The sequence below is a fragment of the Oncorhynchus gorbuscha genome, unplaced genomic scaffold (assembly GCF_021184085.1).
Source record: "Oncorhynchus gorbuscha isolate QuinsamMale2020 ecotype Even-year unplaced genomic scaffold, OgorEven_v1.0 Un_scaffold_576, whole genome shotgun sequence".
NCBI classification, from domain to species: Eukaryota; Metazoa; Chordata; class Actinopteri; order Salmoniformes; family Salmonidae; genus Oncorhynchus; species Oncorhynchus gorbuscha.
In genome coordinates, this window is record NW_025745411.1 from 14,802 (window position 1) to 41,525 (window position 26,724).

Sequence of the window (26,724 nt, forward strand, 5' to 3'; positions counted from 1 at the left end):
TCTAGCCTGGTCCAAGATCTATTTGTGCTGTCTAACCAACTCCTATGGTCATCAAGACGAGATCAGGCTAGCCTTTCCCTTCCTCAAAACACTCAATGTGTTTGGAATGTATGAACAACATATTTAGGTTTAGAGCAGGTTGAATGGAATTTGTGACCAAACATTATAACAGAGCCGATTTACCATAGCAAACACAGTGGGCTCCTACTTATCAGCCAAACATAGTTTAGACCGTATATTCAGTGCCTTGCAGAAGTATTCTGACCCCTTGTATTTCTTCACATTGTATGGTGCTACAAAGTGGGATTAAAATGGATTTAATCCATTTTTTTTGTCAACAATCTACACAAAATACTCTAAGGTCAAAGTGGAAGATTTAAAAAAAAAAAAAAAAATTTTTGATGAATAAATGTTTTATAACTAAAATATAGTTGTTGTGTAAGTATTCAGCTCCCTGAGTCGACACCTGTTTGAATCACCTTTGGCATTGATTCCAGCTGTGAGTCTTAGAGGAAGCAGACGTACCTACATGAAAATCTAAAACACTCCACTTTACAATTTAATCAAGAAGTCAAAGCATATACAATAGACGGTTGATTCACAGTTTACCGAATAGATGTGCAACTACTTTACATTCCACGTGGCAACTTGCAAGTTTGTTAATAAATGAATGACTGAGGAAACAGAATATAGAGCCTAGTAAAATCTCTTCATTAGTATTTACACAATGTCTAATGGAAACCTCTTGGTGTTCAGACCTGTAGTGTTCTTCAGATTCCCTTTCCTGACATCTGATGTGGTAGTATTCTACTGTACATTCTTCTGCCCACCAGGTAGTTTCCTGGTCCCAGAGGATCCCTCTGTTTGCTGGCATATCAAATCTCTGTCATCAAATGCCCCATAGGGCTTTGGTCAAAAGTAGTGCACTATATAGGGAATAGGGTCCCATTTGGGATGCGGCCCCTGGTCAAAAGTAGTGCGCTATATAGGGAATAGGGTCCCATTTGGGATGCGGCCCCTGGTCAAAAGTAGTGCGCTATATAGGGAATAGGGTCCCATTTGGGATGCGGAACCCGGTCAAAAGTAGTGCACTATATAGGGAATAGGGTCCCATTTGGGACAAAAGTAGTGCACTATATAGGGAATAGGGTCCCATTTGGGATGCGGACCTGGTCAAAAGTAGTGCACTATATAGGGAATAGGGTCCCATTTGGGATGCGGCCCCTGGTCAAAAGTAGTGCGCTATATAGGGAATAGGGTCCCATTTGGGATGCGGACCCTGGTCAAAAGTAGTGCACTATATAGGGAATAGGGTCCCATTTGGGACATGGCCTCTGGTAAAAAGTAGTGCACTATATAGGGAATAGGTTGCTATGTGATACATTTTCTTTGGTGAAGTCAATAGTGGAGAATAGTGTATTTTATCAAACTTTTCTGTGACTACTATTCAAGTCTTTCTAGAAGGATCATGGCCAGTTTATTCAGTATACCAGCAAGCGAGGGGGATGGAAGTTAAAACTAAAGTAGAACGATTTTTACACCAAAACAACCTTATGTAATCCGTATGCCTGAATATTCAGAAAGGAATCATTCACTGAGCGAGCTGCCCACAATTAAATAGGATGTTTTGTTGTTTGTTTTACATTCAGAATAATAAACAGAATAAGAACAAAAACAGAAGTCCAAAACACAGCCAGATCCAAAATGCTTAAAAAACAAAATGGCACCGGTTATAATATAATATTATCTCCAGGGGTTAAACTTAGACCACGGGTTAATGTTTCACAATCACTGGAAGGATCTACAGCAGGGTTGGCTATCAGAGATGGAGGGCAAATCAGTTTTCAATTCATGGAGGTGAATCGATAAATGCCCATTTTCTTTTCTATGAGGATTTTATAAATAATTCCAAGAAAATGTTACTGGATTGAGAACTGAATCGATCCCATGTCACCCTGTGAGCCAAGCAGCTGATCACCTAAATCGGGGGGCCAAGTCCCAAACCACACACTATTCCCTTCACTGTGCACTACGTTCATACAGGGCCCTGGTCAAAACGTAGTGCACTAAATGAGGTAATAGAAGGTCAGTTTTTCTTCATGGAGTCCAGCATGCGGAGGATGTGCAGGAAGAGGTTAACGATGTCCAGGTACAGGTTAATGGAGGCCAGGACGTGCTCCTCAGGGGACAGCTGGTGCATCAGGAGGTGGGTGTCGTAGATGATGAAGCCACAGAACAACAGAGCTCCCGCACCAGCAAACAGCAGCTCCACTGTGTCGTTCTGGAAGAAGAGCTGGGGGGGAGGAGAGGAGGAGACTCAGATTAAACTGTGGATAGATGGATTGACTGATGGATAGATTAAGGATGTCTGAATGGACAGATGATAGATGGATTGATTGATGGATAGATTAAGGATGTCTGAATGGACGGATGATAGATGGATGATTGATGGATAGATTAAGGATGTCTGAATGGACGGATGATAGATGGATGATTGATGGATAGATTAAGGATGTCTGAATGGACAGATGATAGATGGATGACTGATTGACGGATAGATTAAGGATGTCTGGATGGACGGATGATAGATGGATGATTGACGGATAGATTAAGGATGTCTGAATGGACGGATGATAGATGGATGACTGACTGACAAGGCGTTAATGAGGAATGACTACTTATAAGAAAAATAATGCAAAATTAGGAGATAATGGATATTGAAAAGAGTGGTAATGACCTACCTCTACCACGTAGTAACCACCTCTACCACGTAGTAACCACCTCTACCACGTAGTAACCACCTCTACCACGTAGTAACCACCTCTACCACGTAGTAACCACCTCTACCACGTAGTAACCACCTCTACCACGTAGTAACCACCTCTACCACGTAGTAACCACCTCTACCACGTAGTAACCACCTCTACCACGTAGTAACCACCTCTACCACGTAGTAACCACCTCTACCACGTAGTAACCACCTCTACCACGTAGTAACCACCTCTACCACGTAGTAACCACCTCTACCACGTAGTAACCACCTCTACCACGTAGTAACCACCTCTACCACGTAGTAACCACCTCTACCACGTAGTAACCACCTCTACCACGTAGTAACCACCTCTACCACGTAGTAACCACCTCTACCACGTAGTAACCACCTCTACCACGTAGTAACCACCTCTACCACGTAGTAACCACCTCTACCACAGTAACCACCTCTACCACAGTAACCACCTCTACCATAGTAACCACCTCTACCATAGTAACCACTACCTGAAACCACCTCTACTGTAGTAACCTGAAGGAAAACAGAATTTTAACAGGTAACAGAAACTGTAAAACGGACATAACTCACCTTCATGAAACCAGCGATGATCAGGATCCACAGGCAGGAGAACAGTCTGGAACACAGTGAAGATTCAGATTCTGTTCAACCAGCAGGTACCCTAATACACTCTGGCTGTAGTTGACAACCATACAGTTGTGGGTGAAGCTTTATCAAGGAGGGGTGTTAGTGGCTCCTGTGGACGTTGTCATCAAGACAGCACTAACAAACCTGAGACCATGCTTAGTGTTTAGAAATAACCTCTGAAAACACATAGGTAATATATCTGTAACAGCTATAATAAATAGGTAATATATCTGTAACAGCTATAATAAATAGGTAATATATCTGTAACAGCTATAATAAATAGGTAATATATCTGTAACAGCTATAATAAATAGGTAATATATCTGTAACAGCTATAATAAATAGGTAATATATCTGTAACAGCTATAATAAATAGGTAATATATCTGTAACAGCTATAATAAATAGGTAATATATCTGTAGCAGCTATAATAAATAGGTAATATATCTGTAACAGCTATAATAAATAGGTAATATATCTGTAACAGCTATAATAAATAGGTAATATATCTGTAACAGCTATAATAAATAGGTAATATATCTGTAACAGCTATAATAAATAGTAAAGTGGTAATATATCTGTAACAGCTATAATAAATAGGTAATATATCTGTAACAGCTATAATAAATAGGTAATATATCTGTAACAGCTATAATAAATAGGTAATATATCTGTAACAGCTATAATAAATAGGTAATATATCTGTAACAGTGTAACAGCTATAATAAATAGGTTATATATCTGTAACAGCTATAATAAATAGGTAATATATCTGCAACAGTGTAACAGCTATAATAAATAGGTAATATATCTGTAACAGCTATAATAAATAGGTAATATATCTGTAACAGGTATAATATATAGATAATATATATGTAACAGCTATAATAAATAGGTAATATATCTGTAACAGGTATAATAAATAGGTAATATATCTGTAACAGCTATAATAAATAGATAATATATATGTAACAGCTATAATAAATAGGTAATATATCTGTAACAGTGTAACAGCTATAATAAATAGGTAATATATCTGTAACAGTGTAACAGCTATAATAAATAGGTAATATATCTGTAACAGTGAAACAGCTATAATAAATAGGTAATATATCTGTAACAGTGTAGCAGCTATAATAAATAGGTAATATATATCTAACAGTGAGCAGCTAACAGGTAGGTTTGCATCAAAAATGGAACCCTGACCCTATTCCCTACATAGTGCACTACTGTTGAAAAAGAGGGTGCTATTTCAGACACAGCCAGGTGTATGAGAGGAGTTTAAGGCCTCTTACCCAGCTCCCAGTTTACTGAAGTCTCTCTTAGACTGGAAGGTGTAGGCAGTCAGCCCAAGGAACACAGCTGCTGTGAGGAAGAAGGCCTGGAGCACGATGGAATACTCATAGAAGGTCACTACAGAGACAACAACACAAACACATGCCTGTTTCACAATGTATAGGAGGGAACAAACAACGAGGACTAACAGGCGTCTGAAATTGAAACGTATTTCCTATAAAGGTCACTAATTAGTGCACCCTTTTCCCTACAAAGGGCACTAATTAGTGCACTCTATTCCCTACAAAGGGCACTAATTAGTGCACTCTATTCCCTACAAAGGGCACTAATTAGTGCACCCTATTCCCTACAAAGGGCACTAATTAGTGCACCCTATTCCCTATAAAGGGCACTAATTAGTGCACAATATTCCCTATAAAGGGCACTAATTAGTGCACCCTATTCCCTATAAAGGGCACTAATTAGTGCACCCTATTCCCTATAAAGGGCACTAATTAGTGCACCTTATTCCCTACAAAGGGCACTAATTAGTGCACCCTATTACAAAGGGCACCCACCCTACAAAGGGCACTAATTAGTGCACCTTATTCCCTACAAAGGGCACTAATTAGTGCACCCTATTCCCTACAAAGGGCACTAATTAGTGCACCTTATTCCCTATATAGTGAATAGGATACCATGTCAGATGCAGGCAGGGAGTGAAGCCTGTGGTGTTGCTATGGAAACACAGTAGGGGGGGGTCGATATTTCCTGAGGGGAATAATAAACTATGAATAATCATATTACTAATGAGGTCACAGGTGTCTCACAGTAGATTAACTAATTGACTATTTATTGAGACATGAATATAATTTATAATTTATATAGAAGCGGTGGATATTTTGAACTAAAAAGAAAAGAAAACTTCTCAAAAGATTAATCAACATCAAGCAAAGGCAGAACTCACCTGCGGTAGCAACAGAGACCGACTCCAACAGAGTCTGAAAGAGAGAAAGAAAACAATGTTCGCTGAAACAAACTCATTACATAGTGCACTACTTTTAACCAGGGCCACTATTCCCTATATAGTGCACTACTTTTAACCAGGGCCACTATTCCCTATATAGTGCACTACTTTTAACCAGGGCCACTATTCCCTATATAGTGCACTACTTTTAACCAGGGCCACTATTCCCTATATAGTGCACTACTTTTAACCAGGGCCACTATTCCCTATATAGTGCACTACTTTTAACCAGGGCCACTATTCCCTATATAGTGCACTACTTTTAACCAGGGCCACTATTCCCTATATAGTGCACTACTTTTAACCAGGGCCACTATTCCCTATATAGTGCACTACTTTTAACCAGGGCCACTATTCCCTATATAGTGCACTACTTTTAACCAGGGCCACTATTCCCTATATAGTGCACTACTTTTAACCAGGGCCACTATTCCCTATATAGTGCACTACTTTTAACCAGGGCCACTATTCCCTATATAGTGCACTACTTTTAACCAGGGCCACTATTCCCTATATAGTGCACTACTTTTAACCAGGGCCACTATTCCCTATATAGTGCACTACTTTTAACCAGGGCCACTATTCCATATATAGTGCACTACTTTTAACCAGGCCCACTATTCCCTATATAGTGCACTACTTTCAACCAGAACCCTATGGGCCCTGGTCAAAAGTAGTGCACTATGTAGGGAATAGGGTGCCATTTGGGATACAATCTGTGCAAACCAGAACTTACGAATGCGGCAAGCAGGTACAGGTTAATGGGATGTTGATGTCTGTAGAAGGCCAGGGCAATGATCAACACCAGGGAGCCAATGGCTGACACCAACACAACCGCTGGACTGGAGGGGGTACAGAACCAATGAGAGAGTCAGAACCAAGCCAACCAGGCAGCGTGTTGGGACAGATTATACTATTGCACATCTGGTTGGACTCTTGTCCCTTGCATACTCCATTGAAAGTGCCATGAGGAGTCGACAACATGACAGAAACAGACTGACTCCCAGGCTGGAGAGATTAGAATAATCGGCATTTGATGTCATCGGGTAGCCAAAATACAAGTCTCCTTACAGTATATACATACATGCACAATGCTGGTGTAAAGGGCTATTTGGGGGGTGGAGGATTGGATATCATACCAATATCATTACCCAGGTAATAATTTGTGTTATGTTCCAACAGGAATCTGAACCAAAAACTTTGTAAAGTACAAGGATGCCAAACAAACAACGCATGCAAAGTATCATGATCAATTCCCCTAGCTAACTAGCTGCCGAATAGGCATCAACTCACCACGCAGCTTATTCTTAATGTTTGTCCGTAGGCTACCAGAGAGAGGACAGATATTTTTTTGGAATAAACGTGGCGAGTGAAAAACTTAAACTTAATGAAATAGCCCACCCTCTCTACCCGGTATCTTATTCTGCCGCTATACAACTGTCTATGCGTTGTTTGTTGGCAACCATGTTATTTACGAAGGTATTTTTGGAACAGATTCCTGTTGGAACATAACACAAATTATACCCACCCTCATTACCCTTCTACCACAGTGTTTCCCAGATATGCCCATTGAATTACGCAGGCCTACTAATAGTTCACAATTTAAGGCCTACTTAGTTATTTATGCAGGCCTACTAATAGTTCACAATTTATGCAGGCCTACTAATAGTTCACAATTTATGCAGGCCTACTAATAGTTCACAATTTATGCAGGCCTACTAATAGTTCACAATTTACCTTGAATGGACAAAGTCCTTGATGGTGTCACAGTACATGAAGAGAGCAGAGGTAGCAGTGGTCAGGATGATCTGAAGAGACAGGATGGTGTATACCTTGCGCAGGAAATCTTTTCCGGGGAGAGAGAGAATAAATAGATAAGACAGCGAAGTAGGCTCATTGAAAAATCATGATTTATTTAGTTACATTCTATAGCAGCAGATGTATTTGATTCGGTCGTTTAGTTAGTTGCCACCACGATAAATGTCACGTCGTTTATTTCATTTGGCAAGGCATGATCTAGACATATTGAAAAGATTGCTAGTTAGATTGCTAGTTAGATTGCTAGTTAGATTGCTAGTTAGATTGCTAGTTAGCAACCATCATCAGCTAGGCTAGCTAGGTAAATAGACTTTACAACGGGTCTTCTCTTACCCATCCGGATTTGCACACTCGCTGTCGCAACATTTGTTCCATAGTTGAAATCATCTTCAATTGAAGACCTGGGGTATTTTTCAGGTGTAGTCATCTTGATCCAGCTTTAATTCAGACTAAAATACTGTCTTGATGTTTTCTGTTTTGGGGCCGTTGCACAGCTGTTCCGGTTGACGTCGTGCGTCAGTTCGTCACTCCACTTCCGGCTTGGTTTGTACACGTTCGTCATGTGACATGGCTCGTGATTTCTGTGAAACCTGCAATAGCGCAACACACCACTAACTGTTGATAAAGGGTCTTTTTTTTCAGGGAACTATTAAAGCGGTTGAGTAGACAATGTTCAACTTTATGCTATAACTCAAAACAAAAACAAAAAAACATATTTAAAAGAGGTACGTGTATTGTGGTCTAGGGTGGTCTATGCCGCACGTCTACTGGGTTCAAATGTGGCTGCCTGATATAAACTATCTTTCCACACTGTCATCCTCCCTCTGTTCAATAAAATCTGAAAATAGCATATAAATACACATATTTTTAAAGAGATACATGCATTGTAATATTGTATTATGGTTACACAACACAAGTAATGTTGTGTAACCATTCTAGCAACTTTTCACTCTACTCATACTCATATATTTGTGGTCCCGAGTGGCGCAGCAGTCTTAATGCACTGCATCTCAGTGCAAGATTAACGTCACTACAGTCCCTGGTTCGATTCGAGGCTGCAGCACATCCCATCCAGGGAACAGTCACACAATTGATCTAAATCTTCGTCCGAGGGGTTGGCCATCATTGTAAATAAGAATTTGTTCTTAACTGACTTGCCTAGTTAAATAAAAGTTAAATAAATACAAATACAATTAGATCAATGGAGACACAAAATATTGAAAAGGCCAAACAACTATTCTATTCTATTCTTTTTTTCTCAAAATGGATGCCTAGGTGAAATGACATTATGAAATCAAATTTCAAATCAAATGTATTTATAAAGCCCTTCTTACATCAGCTGATATCTTAAAGTACTGTACAGAAACCCAGCCTAAAACCCCAAACAGCAAGCAATGCAGGTGTAGAAGCACGGTGGCTAGGAAAACTCCCTAGAAAGGCCAAAACCTAGGAAGAAACCTAGAGAGGAACCAGGCTATGAGGGGTGGCCAGTTCTCTTCTGGCTGTGCCGGATGGAGATTATAACAGAACATGGCCAAGATGTTAAAATGTTCATAAATGACCAGCATGGTCAAATAATAATATCTCACGACATACATCGAAATTGCTATTATGGTAACTCACCTGGATTTCAGGTTATTTGCAGACTATAGTCCTCCCTAATAAACTGTTTAACCTGTGCGGCTTTCTTTAGCCTAACAACAGAAATCTACCATTTTTGATTGGCTTTTAAAAACAGAGAGGAGGCGGTCCTGGAGAGCATTTATACGACTGTCTATTTCTATTACTTTCAGTTATTTCCACAGCCAGGCACAGGCAGACGGATCTTTCCATTCTCTATTTTATTTGAGGACGAATAATTCCGAATTACACCAAATATGAAGTCTATTCTGTCAATCGTTGTACTTGGGCTCATTTACAGCGCTGTGGAGGCCAAAGAATGTAAGTATCTTGTTTTATAAAATCAACGCAACGTTTGGAAATGCACGTCTTTATCGATTTCTTACCATCAGTTTGTTTGTACGCTGTTTATATTTTAGTTTTACGTTTTTTTACTAGGATATTTATTTAAATACCAAACGTATAACTTTTCTGTAGCTTTTTTTGGTTTGTTTATTAAACACTGTTTCTTGTTAACCCTACATTGTCATGTCATGTGGGAGGAAGGACACCACAACTTCGAGCCCTAGCTAAATAATTTGCATGAACCTTTTGCCATTTTTGTCATTTTTCCTCAACTATTCGCTGGCATGCCTGTACATTTTTGTGAGAAGTGTGATGTTACATAATGTAAAGTTCATGTAATGTAAACCTAATGTAACGTTTTTAACCTGATCAAAATATAACGTTAAGTGATTGTTTCAGTGGATAGGTTATATTATAGCCTACCTGGTATAGGGCGACAATGACATGACGCCACATTTTGTTATGGCTGGTAATCCCCTCCAGATTTTACTTTCACTTTTAATGAAATGGCTGCTGTCTTTGGCGGACAGTATTGGCTCGAGCCATAATGAATGTCTGATCATTCACAGACCTTTGTCCCTAAGTGTACTTTACTTTAAAATAACTTTATTAAAATATATAGCCTATGTAACGGATGTGAAACGGCTAGCTTTGTTAGCGGTGGTGCGCGCTAAATAGCGTTTCAATCGGTGACGTCACTTGCTCAGCAAGGGCGGCGCTTTTGTGGAGCGATGGGTAACGATGCTGGGTGACTTTTGTTGATGTGTGCAGAGGGTCCCTGGTTCGCGCCCGGATATGGGCGAGGGGACGGTCTAATGTTATACTGTTACACCTACCTGTGTGAAATGTAAAGGAATATATTTATGTATTCCGATACCTACAAATTGAATAATAAAACTTTTAAAACGAATGAAAACCTATGAATCTCCCTATGGCGTTTCTTTTCGCATTTCTACCAGCTCACCCCAAGGTGCAGGTGTACAGCCGTAACCCTGGCAACTTTGGCGATAAGAACACCCTGATCTGTCACGTGAGTGGCTTCCACCCCCCTGACATCAGCATCCAGCTCCTGAAGAACGGCGTGAGATCCCCGACGCCAAGCAGACAGACCTGGCCTTCGAACAGGGATGGCAGTTCCACCTCACCAAGAGTGTTGGATTCACACCAGCCAGCGGAGAGGAGTACACCTGCAGAGTCCGTCACCTGAAGAATCTGAAGACCTACACCTGGGGTGAGTTACTAGTATAGTTAGAGGAGTACACCTGGGGTGAGTTACTAGTATAGTTAGAGGAGTACACCTGGGGTGAGTTACTAGTGTAGTTAGAGGAGTACACCTGGGGTGAGTTACTAGTGTAGTTAGGAGTACACCTGGGGTGAGTTACTAGTGTAGTTATAGGAGTACACCTGTTGAGTCCGTCACCTGAAGAATCTGAAGAGCTACACCTGGGGTGAGTTACTAGTGTAGTTAGAGGAGTACACCTGGAGTGAGTTAGTAGTGTAGTTAATAGTTAGAGGAGTACACCTGGGGTGAGTTACTAGTATAGTTAGAGGAGTACACCTGGGGTGAGTTACTAGTATAGTTAGAGGAGTACACCTGGGGTGAGTTACTAGTATAGTTAGAGGAGTACACCTGGGGTGAGTTACTAGTGTAGTTAGAGGAGTACACCTGGGGTGAGTTACTAGTGTAGTTAGTAGTTAGAGGAGTACACCTGGGGTGAGTTACTAGTATAGTTAGAGGAGTACACCTGGGGTGAGTTACTAGTGTAGTTAGAGGAGTACACCTGGGGTGAGTTACTAGTGTAGTTAGAGGAGTACACCTGTTGAGTCCGTCACCTGAAGAATCTGAAGAGCTACACCTGGGGTGAGTTACTAGTGTAGTTAGAGGAGTACACCTGGGGTGAGTTACTAGTGTAGTTAGAGGAGTATACCTGGAGTGAGTTAGTAGTGTAGTTAATAGTTAGAGGAGTATACACCTGGGGTGAGTTACTAGTATAGTTAGAGGAGTACACCTGGGGTGAGTTACTAGTATAGTTAGAGGAGTACACCTGGGGTGAGTTACTAGTGTAGTTAGAGGAGTACACCTGGGGTGAGTTACTAGTGTAGTTAGAGGAGTACACCTGGGGTGAGTTACTAGTGTAGTTAGTAGTTAGAGGAGTACACCTGGGGTGAGTTACTAGTATAGTTAGAGGAGTACACCTGGGGTGAGTTACTAGTGTAGTTAGAGGAGTACACCTGGGGTGAGTTACTAGTGTAGTTAGTAGTTAGAGGAGTACACCTGGGGTGAGTTACTGGTTTAGTTAGTAGTTAGAGGAGTACACCTGGGGTGAGTTACTAGTGTAGTTAGAGGAGTACACCTGGGGTGAGTTACTAGTGTAGTTAGAGGAGTACACCTGGGGTGAGTTACTAGTATAGTTAGAGGAGTACACCTGGGGTGAGTTACTAGTGTAGTTAGAGGAGTACACCTGGGGTGAGTTACTAGTGTAGTTAGTAGTTAGAGGAGTACACCTGGGGTGAGTTACTGGTTTAGTTAGTAGTTAGAGGAGTACACCTGGGGTGAGTTACTAGTGTAGTTAGAGGAGTACACCTGGGGTGAGTTACTAGTGTAGTTAGAGGAGTACACCTGGGGTGAGTTACTAGTGTAGTTAGAGGAGTACACCTGCAGAGTCCGTCACCTGAAGAATATGAAGAGCTACACCTGGGGTGAGTTACTAGTGTAGTTAGAGGAGTACACCTGGGGTGAGTTACTAGTGTAGTTAGAGGAGTACACCTGGGGTGAGTTACTAGTGTAGTTAGAGGAGTACACCTGAGGTGAGTTACTAGTGTAGTTAGAGGAGTATACCTGGGGTGAGTTACTAGTGTAGTTAATAGTTAGAGGAGTATACCTGGGGTGAGTTACTAGTGTAGTTAGAGGAGTACACCTAGTGTAGTTAGAGGAGTACACCTGGGGTGAGTTACTAGTGTAGTTAGTAGTTAGAGGAGTACACCTGGGGTGAGTTACAGGAGTTGTTTCTGGACAGGGCCCTGGAGAGCTAGGTTCATTATGTGGTCATTGATTTAGATACCAGTTGATGAGCCATTAGTTACAGTAAGAGACTGATTTCATGTAGACATGTAGTTTGTGGAAGTCTGTAAAACAATAACAATGCTGTCTCTGTTGTTGTTGTGTTCTCCAGAGGCAGATATGTAAGGATCTGGAGCAGGACATAATGGTAGGTATTCAGATGAATTTATGTATATTTATTTGTTGAAACCGTAGCTAATTACATGAACTGTAGCTAACTAGATTAAAACAGAATTAAACTTCATATCTTTACCCTTCTTTCTTAACAGGCAGACATTCCATCTGTGCTTGTCCAATCCGTGCCAGCCTTGAACTAGAGCTGAGATGACAAACTTGGGTTTTTGTTTTCGTTTTCTGGTAACACTTTGTGCGCCGGTGCCAGTTTCAAGGGTTTTGAAATTGACAATCATTACTAAAACACTTACACACAAAATTGTTAAGATTTTTTTTTTTTTGTGGGGGGGGCAAGATATTTTTAATTGACAAATGGCACAGCTTCTGATGAACATTCTCAAAGTCACTTCTTTCAAAAACAATAAAGGCTTTTATCAAGTACTTTATTTTTAGATTTTAAAAAACAAAAACTTTAATTTCCTTTAAATTGGTACCATTAGATTTGAACACTTTTTCTCATAAATAAATAAACAAACTCCATAACTTGCACTATTTGACTGTGGTTTTAGCTATAAGCAACAGTGTGTAATGTAAAGTCTGATATTTGATCAGCATTTTATTTTTTTTAAACCCTAATTATTTCAGAGGAAGCCCATGGGATATGCATTTGTGTGACCTGTAAATATCAACGTTCATTTTGGTTTGAAGTCATTTATCAATATAACATCTCATCTTCTGTCTATCCTTCAACATTCCTGACCAATTATCAACAGTAATAAATGGGGTCTTTTTACAGGCACATTTTGCCAAGTAGAGAACTGTATTTACATTACTTAAAAAATAAAAAGATATGTTCTGTCTTTCGGTGTATTATACAACACTTTTCTGTTCAGTTTGATTAAATAAATAAATGGTAAACTATTGACACTGGACAACTATTTGACTAAATATTTTTAAGTTAAAGAAATACAAAATCATTGTGACCAAAAAAAAATTGCACTTTTTATGATATTTCTTGATTAAATGTCTCTTAACTGTAAGAACTTGTTGTGATCGACTCAGTCATGTTCAAAAGTCCGTTTTGATAAGTTATATTAATCATTCAATCGGTAATGTGCTTGTAATAAGCTACTCACATTGCCAAGGCAGGTAGGCAATGCGTGCAGAGCTGTAGTCTACAGCATTATAATGGGTGATGATACCATGTTGACATATCAGATCATACACTATACTTTATTACCATACTTTGTCTCAATGCAATGCATGTCCAGCATTGTAACTGGTAAAAGGAAGATTGCGTCAACTTTGTAACAGACTGCCATGGCTAGAAGGGATACAGCTTTTGTCAACTTTGTAACAGACTGCCATGGCTAGAAGGGATACAGCTTTTGTCAACTTTGTAACAGACTGCCATGGCTAGAAGGGATACAGCTTTTGTCAACTTTGTAACAAACTGCCATGGCTAGAAGGGATACAGCTTTTGTCAACTTTGTAACAGACTGCCATGGCTAGAAGGGATACAGCTTTTGTCAACTTTGTAACAGACTGCCATGGCTAGAAGGGATACAGCTTTTGTCAACTTTGTAACAAACTGCCATGGCTAGAAGGGATACAGCTTTTGTCAACTTTGTAACAGACTGCCATGGCTAGAAGGGATACAGCTTTTGTCAACTTTGTAACAGACTGCCATGGCTAGAAGGGATACAGCTTTTGTCAACTTTGTAACAGACTGCCATGGCTAGAAGGGATACAGCTTTTGTCAACTTTGTAACAAACTGCCATGGCTAGAAGGGATACAGCTTTTGTCAAATTCATGTTTTTTCTTCTTTTGCATTTCAGCAAACCCTTTTCCAAACCTTATCCAAATTCTCCTAACCTGCTATAAAAAGTCAATTCTCACGTTCATTTCACAAAAGCTGTTTCTCTTCTAAGCCCTGTAACCTTTTGGGTCTCAATTTAAGGTTAGGCACAAAGTTAATAGCAACTGTGGTTACGGTTGGGTTTAAAATCAGATAAATGGGTGGGGTTTAGCCATAATTATTACTTTGTGGCTGTATTAACTAGCGACGACCCTGGATCAACCTAGAGAAACATCGAGAGGTGAAGCCTGCATAGCAACTGTGAAGTACAATTTTCAATTGGCGCATTAATCGAAGTGGGTGCGGCTTCACTACATATCACGAAGAATATATATTTTGCTTGCTTCAGACACCGGCTGCAAAGTCTGTTTTGTTTGTCGCAGTTTTATTTTTTTCAGCCTTGGAAAGAAATCATGAAAACTTGTTTTGTCCGTGATCGCTTTCTGCGTCTTCCTGGGGTTCATAAACGCAAAAGAATGTAAGTAGCTCACTGAGCTCGAGCTGTTTTGCAAGGAGGAATGGGAAAAACATGTCAGTCTCGATGTGCAAAACTGATAGAGACATTCCCCAAGCGACTTACAGCTGTAATCGCAGCAAAAGGTGGCGCTACAAAGTATTAACTTAAAGGCTGAATAATTTTGCACACCCAATTTTTCAGTTTTTGAATTGTTAAAAAAGTTTGAAATATCCAATAAATGTCGTTCCACTTCATGATTGTGTCCCACTTGTTGTTGATTCTTCACAAAAAAATATAGTTTTATATCTTTATGTTTGAAGCCTGAAATGTGGCAAAAGGTCGCAAAGTTCAAGGGGGCCGAATACTTTCGCAAGGCATTGTATATGCATTGAATAACATTCTTAAATAGCAAAAAAAAGTCTAAAAATAAATCGTAAGGTTTTTGAAGTGTTTGTTTTAGATCTATATGTCATTTAACCCCTTATTTTTGTAGGCACAAAGCTACCTCCATACTTCCATTCGTTTGTATGTGTTGAAGAGTCATGACACCTAGGTGCAAAACGTGTTTGTGAGAGTCTTCCCTTTCTATAGAGGGGTCATAATAGTTTACCGAGGTAAAGACAGTTTCAAGTTGGATATTCAACGGCTATTCGCGATTTCAAACCTCAATAGCTTTCAAACCACTTGAGCCACAGACTCCAAATAAGTGTCATGATGTTGGAAAAAATTGCAGCACAACATTGCACAGGTCTTATTTTCACGATTTTGACATTAATTCGCTTTCCAAAGCTAATAAACATGTGGAAATGTGAGCAAAATGTTGTAGTCCTCGTTAGTTAGGGAGCGTAAACAAAGTACAAACTTTTTTTTACATTTGTATTTCAATATCTCCTTGGTCATACGATCTACTGACTTCAGAATGTCCACAGGGATGGAGAGTGAGCTGGTGAGGTAGACTGGACAATATATATACTGAACAGGGATGGAGAGTGAGCTGGTGAGGTAGACTGGACAATATATATACTGAACAGGGATGGAGAGTGAGCTGGTGAGGTAGGCTGGTCAATACATATACTGAACAGGGATGGAGAGTGAGCTGGTGAGGTAGACTGGACAGGGATGGAGAGTGAGCTGGTGAGGTAGACTGGACAGGGATGGAGAGTGAGATGGTGAGGTAGACTGAACAGGGATGGAGAGTGAGCTGGTGAGGTAGACTGGACAGGGATGGAGAGTGAGCTGGTGAGGTAGGCTGGACAATACATATACTGAACAGGGATGGAGAGTGAGCTGGTGAGGTAGGCTGGACAATACATATACTGAACAGGGATGGAGAGTGAGCTGGTGAGGTAGGCTGGACAATATATATACTGAACAGGGATGGAGAGTGAGCTGGTGAGGTAGGCTGGACAATACATATACTGAACAGGGATGGAGAGTGAGCTGGTGAGGTAGACTGGACAGGGATGGAGAGTGAGCTGGTGAGGTAGACTGGACAGGGATGGAGAGTTAGCTGGTGAGGTAGACTGGACAGGGATGGAGAGTGAGCTGGTGAGGTAGACTGGACAGGGATGGAGAGTGAGCTGTTGAGGTAGACTGGACAGGGATGGAGAGTGAGCTGGTGAGGTAGACTGGACAGGGATGGAGAGTGAGCTGGTGAGGTAGACTGGACAGGGATGGAGAGTGAGCTGGTGAGGTAGACTGGACAGGGATGGAGAGTGAGATGGTGAGGTAGACTGAACAGGGATGGAGAGTGAGCTGGTGAGGTAGACTGGACAGGGATGGAGAGTGAGCTGGTGAGGTAGACTGGACAGGGATGGAGAGTGAGCTGGTGAGGTAGACTGGACAGGGATGGAGAGTTAGCTGGTGAGGTAGACTGGACTGGGATGGAGAGTGAGCTGGTGAGGTAGACTGGACAGGGATGGAGAGTGAGCTGTTGAGGTAGACTGGACAATATATATACTGAACAGGGATGGAGAGTGAGCTGGTGAGGTAGACTGGACAGGGATGGAGAGTGAGCTGTTGAGGTAGACTGGACAATACATATACTGGACAGGGATGGAGAGTGAGCTGGTGAGGTAGACTGGACAGGGATGGAGAGTGAGCTGGTGAGGTAGACTGGACAGGGATGGAGAGTGAGCTGGTGAGGTAGACTGGACAGGGATGGAGAGTGAGCTGTTGAGGTAGACTGGACAATATATATACTGAACAGGGATGGAGAGTGAGCTGGTGAGGTAGACTGGACAGGGATGGAGAGTGAGCTGGTGAGGTAGACTGGACAATATATATACTGAACAGGGATGGAGAGTGAGCTGGTGAGGTAGACTGGACAGGGATGGAGAGTGAGCTGGTGAGGTAGACTGGACAGGGATGGAGAGTGAGATGGTGAGGTAGACTGGACAGGGATGGAGAGTGAGATGGTGAGGTAGACTGGACAGGGATGGAGAGTGAGCTGGTGAGGTAGACTGGACAATATATATACTGAACAGGGATGGAGAGTGAGCTGGTGAGGTAGACTGGACAGGGATGGAGAGTGAGCTGGTGAGGTAGACTGGACAGGGATGGAGAGTTAGCTGGTGAGGTAGACTGGACAATATATATACTGAACAGGGATGGAGAGTGAGCTGGATTCCACCAGCCAGCGGAGAGGAGTACACCTGCAGAGTCCGACACCTGAAGAATCTGAAGACCTACACCTGGGGTGAGTTACTAGTGTAGTTAGAGGAGTACACCTGGGGTGAGTTACTAGTGTAGTTAGAGGAGTACACCTGGGGTGAGTTACTAGTGTAGTTAGAGGAGTACACCTGGGGTGAGTTACTAGTGTAGTTAGAGGAGTACACCTCGGGTGAGCTACTAGTGTAGTTAGAGGAGTACACCTGGGGTGAGTTACTAGTATAGTTAGAGGAGTACACCTGGGGTGAGTTACTAGTGTAGTTAGAGGAGTACACCTGGGGTGAGTTAGTAGTTAGAGGAGTACACCTGGGGTGAGTTACTAGTGTAGTTAGAGGAGTACACCTGGGGTGAGTTACTAGTGTAGTTAGAGGAGTACACCTGGGGTGAGTTACTAGTGTAGTTAGTAGTTAGAAGTTGGGAGTCTGAATGTAAAAACAATGACATTGCTTTCTGTGTTGTTGTGTTCTCCAGAGGCAGATATGTAAGGATCTGGAGCAGGACATAATGGTAGGTATTCATATGAATTTATATTTTTTTATAATAGTAATATATGCCATTTTGTAGATGTTTTAATCCAATGTGATTTACAGTCATGCGTGTCTGAACACTACCATTCAGTTTGGGGTCACTTAGAAATTTCCTTGTTTTTGAAAGAAACTCGTTTTTTTTGTCCATTAAATAACATCAAATTGATCAGAAATACAGTGTAGACATTGTTAATGTTGTAAATGACTATTGTAGCTGGAAACGGATGCTTTTAATGGAATATCTACATAGGTGTACAGAGGCCCATTATCAGCAACCATCACTCCTGTGTTCCAATGGCACGTTGTGTTAGCTAATCCAAGTTTATCATTTTAAAAGGCTAATTGATCATTAGAAACCCCTTTTGCAATTATGTTAGCACAGCTGAAAACTGTTGTGCTGATTAAAGAAGCAATACAACTGGCCTTCTTTAGACTAGCTGAGTATCTGGAGCATCAGGATTTGTGGGTTCGATTACAGGCTCAAAATGGCCAGAAACAAATAACTTTCTTCTGAAACGTGTCAGTCTATTCTTGTTCTGAGAAATGAAGGCTATTCCATGCGAGAAATTGCCAAGAAACTGAAGATCGCGTACAACACTGTGTACTACTCCCTTCACAGAACAGCGCAAACTGGTGCTAACCAGAATAGAAAGAGGAGTGGGAGGCCCCGGTGCACAATTGAGCAAGAGGACAAGTACATTAGTGTCTAGTTTGAGGTTCTTCAGGAAGCATGGGGTGAAATCTCTTCAAATGACTTCAACAAACTGACAACTATAATGCCAAAGATCTGCTAGGCTGTAATTGCTGCAAAAAGCAAAGTTTGAAGGACACAATTATTATTTCAATTAAAAATCGGTATTTATAAAACCTTGTCAACGTCTTGACTATATTTCCTATTCATTTTTAAACTAATTTCATGAAACTGTTTTCATGGAAAACAAGGACATTTCGAAGTGACCCCAAACTTTTGAATGTATTTATTGAAACTGTATCTAATTAGATTAACTGTAACTAGATTAAATCATAACTAAAACTCCTACCTTTACCCATCTTTCTGAACAGGGGGCCATTCCATCTGTGACCAGCCCTACACTAGATCTGAGATGACTGTAATTTTCCCTGCTCAACATGGGCTTTCATTTTCATTTTTGATAACACTTTGTGCCAAGGTGCCAGTTTCAAGGGTTTCAAGTTGTAGAGAATCATTACTAAATAATTCAATGATTACAGTTGTGTGGGTGACCTCTTCTAGAAAATCTGCCAGTACTTCTGGCTGAGAATACAATGTGTGGGTGACCTCTTCTAGAAAATCTGCCAGTACTTCTGGCTGAGAATACAATGTGTGGGTGACCACTTCTAGAAAATCTGCCAGTACTTCTGGCTGAGAAAACAATGTGTGGGTGACCTCTTCTAGAAAATCTGCCAGTACTTCTGGCTGAGAATACAATGTGTGGGTCACCTCTTCTAGAAAATCTGCCAGTACTTCTGGCTGAGAATACTATGTGTGGGTGACCTCTTCTAGAAAATCTGCCAGTAATTCTGGCTGAGAATCCAATGTGTGGGTGACCTCTTCTAGAAAATCTGCCGGTATTTCTGGCTGAGAATCAAATGTGTGGGTGACCCCTTCTAGAAAATCTGTCTGTACTTCTGGCTGAGAATACAATGTGTGGGTGACCTCTTCTAGAAAATCTGTCTGTACTTCTGGCTGAGAATCCAATGTGTGGGTGACCTCTTCTAGAAAATCTGCCAGTACTTCTGGCTGAGAATACAATGTGTGGGTGACCTCTTCTAGAAAATCTGCCAGTACTTCTGGCTGAGAATACAATGTGTGGGTGACCTCTTCTAGAAAATCTGCTGGTATTTCTGGCTGAGAATCACATTCTCTTCTATAAAAACAATAATTAATGATGGATCAAGTATATTCATGATATTTATTTTTTAGACGTGTGGGGACTCCCTCCCTCCTCTCTCCCTCCCTCCTCTCTCCCACCCTCCTCTCTCTCTCCCTCCTCTCTCCCACCCTCCTCTCTCCCACCCTCCTCTCTCCCTCCCTCCTCTCTCCCACCCTCCTCTCTCCTACCCTCCTCTCTCCCTCCCTCCTCTCTCCCTCCCCCCTCTCTCTCCCACCCTCCTCTCTCCCTCCCTCCTCTCTCCCACCCTCCTCTCTCCCACCCTCCTCTCTCCCTCCCTCCTCTCTCCCACCCTCCTCTCTCCCTCCCTCCACTGAAAATAAGCCCCAACAGGGTCCAGCTGTGACATCATCTCTCAGGGTTTCTATGGAGCCACCTACTGTGACATCATCTCTCAGAACAGTGCATCTCTCAGGGTTTCTATGGTGCCACCTACTGTGACATCATCTCTCAGGGTTTCTATGGAGCCACCTACTGGCGACATCATCTCTCAGAACAGTGCATCTCTCAGGGTTTCTATGGTGCCACCTACTGTGACATCATCTCTCAGGGTTTCTATGGAGCCACCTACTGTGACATCATCTCTCGGAGCAGTGCATCTCTCTGGGTTTCTATGGTGCCACCTACTGTGACATCATCTTTCAGAGCAGTGCATCTCTCGGTTTCTATGCTGCCACCTACTGTGACATTATCTCTCAGGGTTTCTATGGTGCCACCTACTGTGACATCATCTCTCGGAGCAGTGCATCTCTCTGGGTTTCTATGGTGCCACCTACTGTGACATCATCTCTCAGAACAGTGCATCTCTCGGTTTCTATGCTGCCACCTACTGTGGCAGTGCATCTCTCAGGGTTTCAATGCTGCCACCTACTGTGACATCATCTCTAATAATTACAATTTAACATTAACACTGGAGTGATAGATGTGCAGATGATGTAGAGGAGTAGTAGTGAAGTAGAGATACTGGGGTGCAAAAGAGCAAGAGGATAAATAACAAATAATAATATTTTAATGACCTTTTATTACCCCAGCACAAGGTGCACCTGTGGAATTATCATGCTGTTTTATCAGCTTCTTACTATGCCACACCTGTCAGGTGGATAGAATATCTTGGCAAAGGAGAAATGCTCACCAATAGGGATGTAAACAAATGTGTGAACAACAATTGAGAGCAGTAAGCTTTTTGTTCATATGGATCATTTCTGTGATCTTTTATTTCAACTCATGAAACATGGGACCAACACTACATATTGGTTTTATATTTTTGTTCACCATACTTTACTATGGCTATACTGTACCTAGCCTTTCACCATACTTTACTATGGCTATACTGTACCTAGCCTTTAACCATACTTTACTATGACTATACTGTACCTAGCCTTTAACCATACTTTACTATGACTATACTGTACCTAGCCTTTAACCATACTTTACTATGACTATACTGTACCTAGCCTTTAACCATACTTTACTATGACTATACTGTACCTAGCCTTTAACCATACTTTACTATAACTATACTGTACCTAGCCTTTAACCATACTTTACTATAACTATACTGTACCTAGCCTTTAACCATACTTTACTATGACTATACTGTACCTAGCCTTTAACCATACTTTACTATGACTATACTGTACCTAGCCTTTCACCATACTTTACTATGACTATACTGTACCTAGCCTTTAACCATACTTTACTATGGCTATACTGTACCTAGCCTTTAACCATACTTTACTATGACTATACTGTACCTAGCCTTTAACCATACTTTACTATGGCTATACTGTACCTAGCCTTTAACCATACTTTACTATGACTATACTGTACCTAGCCTTTAACCATACTTTACTATGGCTATACTGTACCTAGCCTTTAACCATACTTTACTATGACTATACTGTACCTAGCCTTTAACCATACTTTACTATGACTATACTGTACCTAGCCTTTAACCATACTTTACTATGACTATACTGTACCTAGCCTTTAACCATACTTTACTATGACTATACTGTACCTAGCCTTTAACCATACTTTACTATAACTATACTGTACCTAGCCTTTCACCATACTTTACTATGACTATACTGTACCTAGCCTTTAACCATACTTTACTATGACTATACTGTACCTAGCCTTTCACCATACTTTACTATGGCTATACTGTACCTAGCCTTTAACCATACTTTACTATAACTATACTGTACCTAGCCTTTCACCATACTTTACTATGACTATACTGTACCTAGCCTTTAACCATACTTTACTATAACTATACTGTACCTAGCCTTTCACCATACTTTACTATGACTATACTGTACCTAGCCTTTAACCATACTTTACTATGACTATACTGTACCTAGCCTTTAACCATACTTTACTATGACTATACTGTACCTAGCCTTTAACCATACTTTACTATGACTATACTGTACCTAGCCTTTAACCATACTTTACTATGACTATACTGTACCTAGCCTTTAACCATACTTTACTATGACTATACTGTACCTAGCCTTTAACCATACTTTACTATGACTATACTGTACCTAGCCTTTAACCATACTTTACTATGGCTATACTGTACCTAGCCTTTAACCATACTTTACTATGACTATACTGTACCTAGCCTTTAACCATACTTTACTATGGCTATACTGTACCTAGCCTTTAACCATACTTTACTATGGCTATACTGTACCTAGCCTTTAACCATACTTTACTATGGCTATACTGTACCTAGCCTTTAACCATACTTTACTATGACTATACTGTACCTAGCCTTTAACCATACTTTACTATGACTATACTGTACCTAGCCTTTAACCATACTTTACTATGACTATACTGTACCTAGCCTTTAACCATACTTTACTATGACTATACTGTACCTAGCCTTTAACCATACTTTACTATGACTATACTGTACCTAGCCTTGAGATATACTTTACTATGACTATACTGTACCTTGCCTTTCACCATACTTTATTATGGCTGTACTATACGTGGCCTACCTTGCCTTTCACCATACTTTACTATGACTATACTGTACCTTGCCTTTCACCATACTTTATAGTGACTATACTGTACCTTGCCTTTCACCATACTTTATAGTGACTATACTGTACCTAGCCTTTAACCATACTTTATAGTGACTATACTGTACCTAGCCTTTCACCATACTTTAGTGACTATACTGTACCTAGCCTTTAACCATACTTTATAGTGACTATACTGTACCTAGCCTTTAACCATACTTTATAGTGACTATACTGTACCTAGCCTTTCACCATACTTTAGTGACTATACTGTACCTAGCCTTTAACCATACTTTATAGTGACTATACTGTACCTAGCCTTTCACCATACTTTAGTGACTATACTGTACCTAGCCTTTCACCATACTTTATAGTGACTATACTGTACCTAGCCTTTCACCATACTTTAGTGACTATACTGTACCTAGCCTTTAACCATACTTTATAGTGACTATACTGTACCTTGCCTTTCACCATACTTTATAGTGACTATACTGTACCTTGCCTTTCACCATACTTTATAGTGACTATACTGTACATGTCCTTGCTTTTCAACATACTTTTATCTCAATGCTTTATATGTGCAACATTGTAACTAATAAAATGAAGACTGCGTCAACTTTGTAACTGACTGCATCAGGCTGCCTGGAGAAGCATCAACAGGAGAAGACTGCATAGCAACTGTGAAGTAGGATTTTCAATTGGTGCATAAATCGAAAGAGGGTGTGGCTTCACTACACAGAGGAAAATATATATTTGACTTTCAGTTTCATTTCTTTGTTTGCGACAGTTGGTTTTGTCCAGTTTGACATATTTTTCAGCGTTGGAAAGACTTTGAAAAAAATAAATCATGAAAACGTTTTTTTCCGTAGTTGCTTTCTGCGTCGTGTTGGTGACCATAAACGCACGAGAATGTAAGTAAAGTATAGGAATGACTTTGTAATTATGATTCGGCTATATTGGTGGGATTGTGTTGTGTACGATCTTAATTTGATTTCACCAACGACGTTCCTGAAAACAATTATGTATTTCCTTAATTTATGTCTTAAATCGACAGCAAATGTGTACTTTGTATGGGTTACACTTTTTAAGCAAATGTATATTGAGCAGAGAGATTACTATTTTATTTTTTATAGTGAGAATAAGATAATAAACTTCTGTGATACAGATTATGTGTGTGCGGGCGCCTGCCTGACTGTAAGATTCCCTCTTCCACCTGTAGCTCCCCCATGGTGAAGGTGTACAGCCGTAACCCAGGGAATATGGGAAAGACAACACCCTGATCTGTCACGTGAGTGGCTTCCACCCCCTGACATCAGCATCCAGCTCCTGAAGAACGGCGTGGAGATCCCCGACGCCAAGCAGACAGACCTGGCCTTCCAACAGGGATGGCAGTTCCACCTCACCAAGAGTGTTGGATTCACACCAGCCAGCGGAGAGGAGTACACCTGTAGAGTCCGTCACCTGAAGAATCTGAATACCTACATCTGGGGTGAGTTACTAGTGTAGTTAGAGGAGTACACCTGGGGTGAGTTACTAGTGTAGTTAGAGGAGTACACCTGCAGAGTCCGTCACCTGAAGAATCTGAAGACCTACACCTGGGGTGAGTTACTAGTGTAGTTAGAGGAGTACACCTGGGGTGAGTTACTAGTGTAGTTAGAGGAGTACACCTGCAGAGTCCGTCACCTGAAGAATCTGAAGACCTACACCTGGGGTGAGTTACTAGTGTAGTTAGAGGAGTACACCTGGGGTGAGTTACTAGTGTAGTTAGAGGAGTACACCTGGGGTGAGTTACTAGTGTAGTTAGAAGAGTACACCTGGGGTGAGTTACTAGTGTAGTTAGAGGAGTACACCTGGGGTGAGTTACTAGTGTAGTTAGAGGAGTACACCTGGGGTGGGTGAGTTACTAGTGTAGTTAGTAGTTAGAGGAGTACACCTGGGGTGAGTTACTAGTGTAGTTAGTAGTTATAGGAGTACACCTGGGGTGAGTTACTAGTGTAGTTAGAGGAGTACACCTGGGGTGAGTTACTAGTGTAGTTAGTAGTTAGAGGAGTACACCTGGGGTGAGTTACTAGTGTAGTTAGAGGAGTACACCTGGGGTGAGTTACTAGTGTAGTTAGTAGTTAGAGGAGTACACCTGGGGTGAGTTACTAGTGTAGTTAGAGGAGTACACCTGGGGTGAGTTACTGGTATAGTTAGTAGTTAAAGTACAGGTGTAGAGTCCCACACGTTGCTAAGTTCTCTTTCAGAATCTGACTTCTCTCTGTGTGTGTGTGTGTGTGTGTGTGTGTGTGTGTGTGTGTGTGTGTGTGTGTGTGTGTGTGTGTGTGTGTGTGTGTGTGTGTGTGTGTGTGTGTGTGTGTGTGTGTGTGTGTGTGTGTGTGTGTGTGTGTGTGTGTGTGTGTGTGTGTAAGAGAGTTAATCATAATATAATATATCCATTGACTGACAGAAACCAACTTTCCTATTTCCTCTACAGAATCAGATATGTAAGGCTTCGGTGTTCATCGCTGCAGGTGTGTATGTCTGATCATTTCATTTGTAGAGAAACCGTCTATTTAGATGGCAGTTCTTTAGCTTTGGTCACTAACAATTGGTGGTTATTGTAATACTGTAGAGAGCTGAATAGGGCTGGACAATATGGTAGGGCTGGGCGATATGGTAGGGCTGGGAGATATGGTAGGGCTGGGAGATATGGTAGGGCTGGGAGATATGGTAGGGCTGGGAGATATGGTAGGGCTGGGAGATATGGTAGGGCTGGGAGATATGGTAGGGCTGGGAGATATGGTAGGGCTGGGAGATATTTAACAATACATTTAATGAACATGTTACATTGTTGACAGCACATTGTTTAAAGTTGTGCACTTTAAATGTAGCCTACAGCTCTGAGGACTGTTAGCCTAGGCTACTGTTAGACAAACACTGTTGCTGTTAGCCTAGGCTACTGTTAGCCGAGGCTACTGTTAGACAAACACTGTTGCTGTTAGCCGAGGCTATTGTTAGTGTTGGATCCTGTATTTTACATTATAGCCATTACCATATATATGATTGAATATTATCTGCTGTTGGCTTGTGTGGATGTATGTATGTGTTATGCAACATAGCTGACATGAAACATTGTTAACAGTTTCAGGGCCATGGGATTTTCTCATGATGGAAAAATACAGAGTAGCATGAAGACAGGAACTGTTCAATGAGTTGGGAGGGGGGCACATTCAGAGCAGGGTGTTGCGAGAACAAGCGGTCTTTTGTTAGATAACAGGAGCCAGGTGCGAGATAACGGTATGGAGCATGAGAGCCTGGATGTTCTTCACAAGCAACATTTACATCTATCAACAGAAGCGCCAAGAGGCGGGACCCGCCTGAGCGCCTGCAATAGGCTGAGCAAGTTTAAACCACGCCCAGTCTCTACTGTGATAGGCCAACAGACGGGTTGGAACTGTCTATCACAGTATAAAGAATACTGTTTTACATACGTCTTGTCAGTTCCCTGTTCTGCCCTGCGTGGTATTACAGTGAGCCCGTATATACGAAAATTGCATTTGCCATTTATGACTTAGCTAATAAAAAATACATAGTATAAAA

The 26,724-nt window shown here is 41.2% G+C and overlaps 1 protein-coding gene and 2 pseudogenes across 3 annotated transcripts; 2 read left to right on the forward strand and 1 right to left on the reverse strand.

Moving 5' to 3' along the window:
• Positions 1-1,246: 1,246 nt before the first annotated feature.
• Positions 1,247-10,067, reverse strand: LOC124018760 (protein lifeguard 4-like). 2 transcript variants are annotated; one of them, XM_046334111.1, is made up of 8 exons: positions 9,924-10,067; positions 7,869-8,125; positions 7,455-7,563; positions 6,454-6,559; positions 5,658-5,691; positions 4,711-4,828; positions 3,359-3,404; positions 1,247-2,293 (listed from the first exon to the last, which is right to left on the reverse strand). In XM_046334111.1, exons 2-8 carry the CDS (start codon positions 7,960-7,962, stop codon positions 2,087-2,089), a joined length of 714 nt encoding a protein of 237 aa, XP_046190067.1. In that variant the 5' UTR covers positions 7,963-8,125; positions 9,924-10,067; the 3' UTR covers positions 1,247-2,086. The 2 variants fall into 2 exon arrangements, with proteins under 2 accessions (XP_046190067.1, XP_046190066.1); XM_046334110.1 differs by lacking the exon at positions 9,924-10,067 and adding an exon at positions 9,159-9,289.
• Positions 9,305-13,598, forward strand: LOC124018761 (annotated as a pseudogene). Its single transcript, XR_006835677.1, has 4 exons — positions 9,305-9,476; positions 10,460-10,731; positions 12,674-12,709; positions 12,831-13,598. The product of XR_006835677.1 is annotated as a beta-2-microglobulin-like (transcript).
• Positions 13,599-17,600: 4,002 nt separating this feature from the next.
• On the forward strand, positions 17,601-26,724 carry LOC124018741 (annotated as a pseudogene).

What these genes read in the sequence shown, in the direction of transcription:
- LOC124018760 (XM_046334111.1), bottom strand. Translation starts at nt 7,962, where the DNA reads ATGACTACACCTGAAAAATACCCCAGGTCTTCAATTGAAGATGATTTC. An exon ending in AAGGACTTTGTCCATTCAAG is followed by an intron (nt 6,560 to 7,454) that starts GTAAATTGTGAA and finishes TACCCCCTCCAG; the next exon opens with TCCAGCGGTTGTGTTGGTGT. An exon ending in TTCAGTAAACTGGGAGCTGG is followed by an intron (nt 3,405 to 4,710) that starts GTAAGAGGCCTT and finishes ACTGTGTTCCAG; the next exon opens with ACTGTTCTCCTGCCTGTGGA.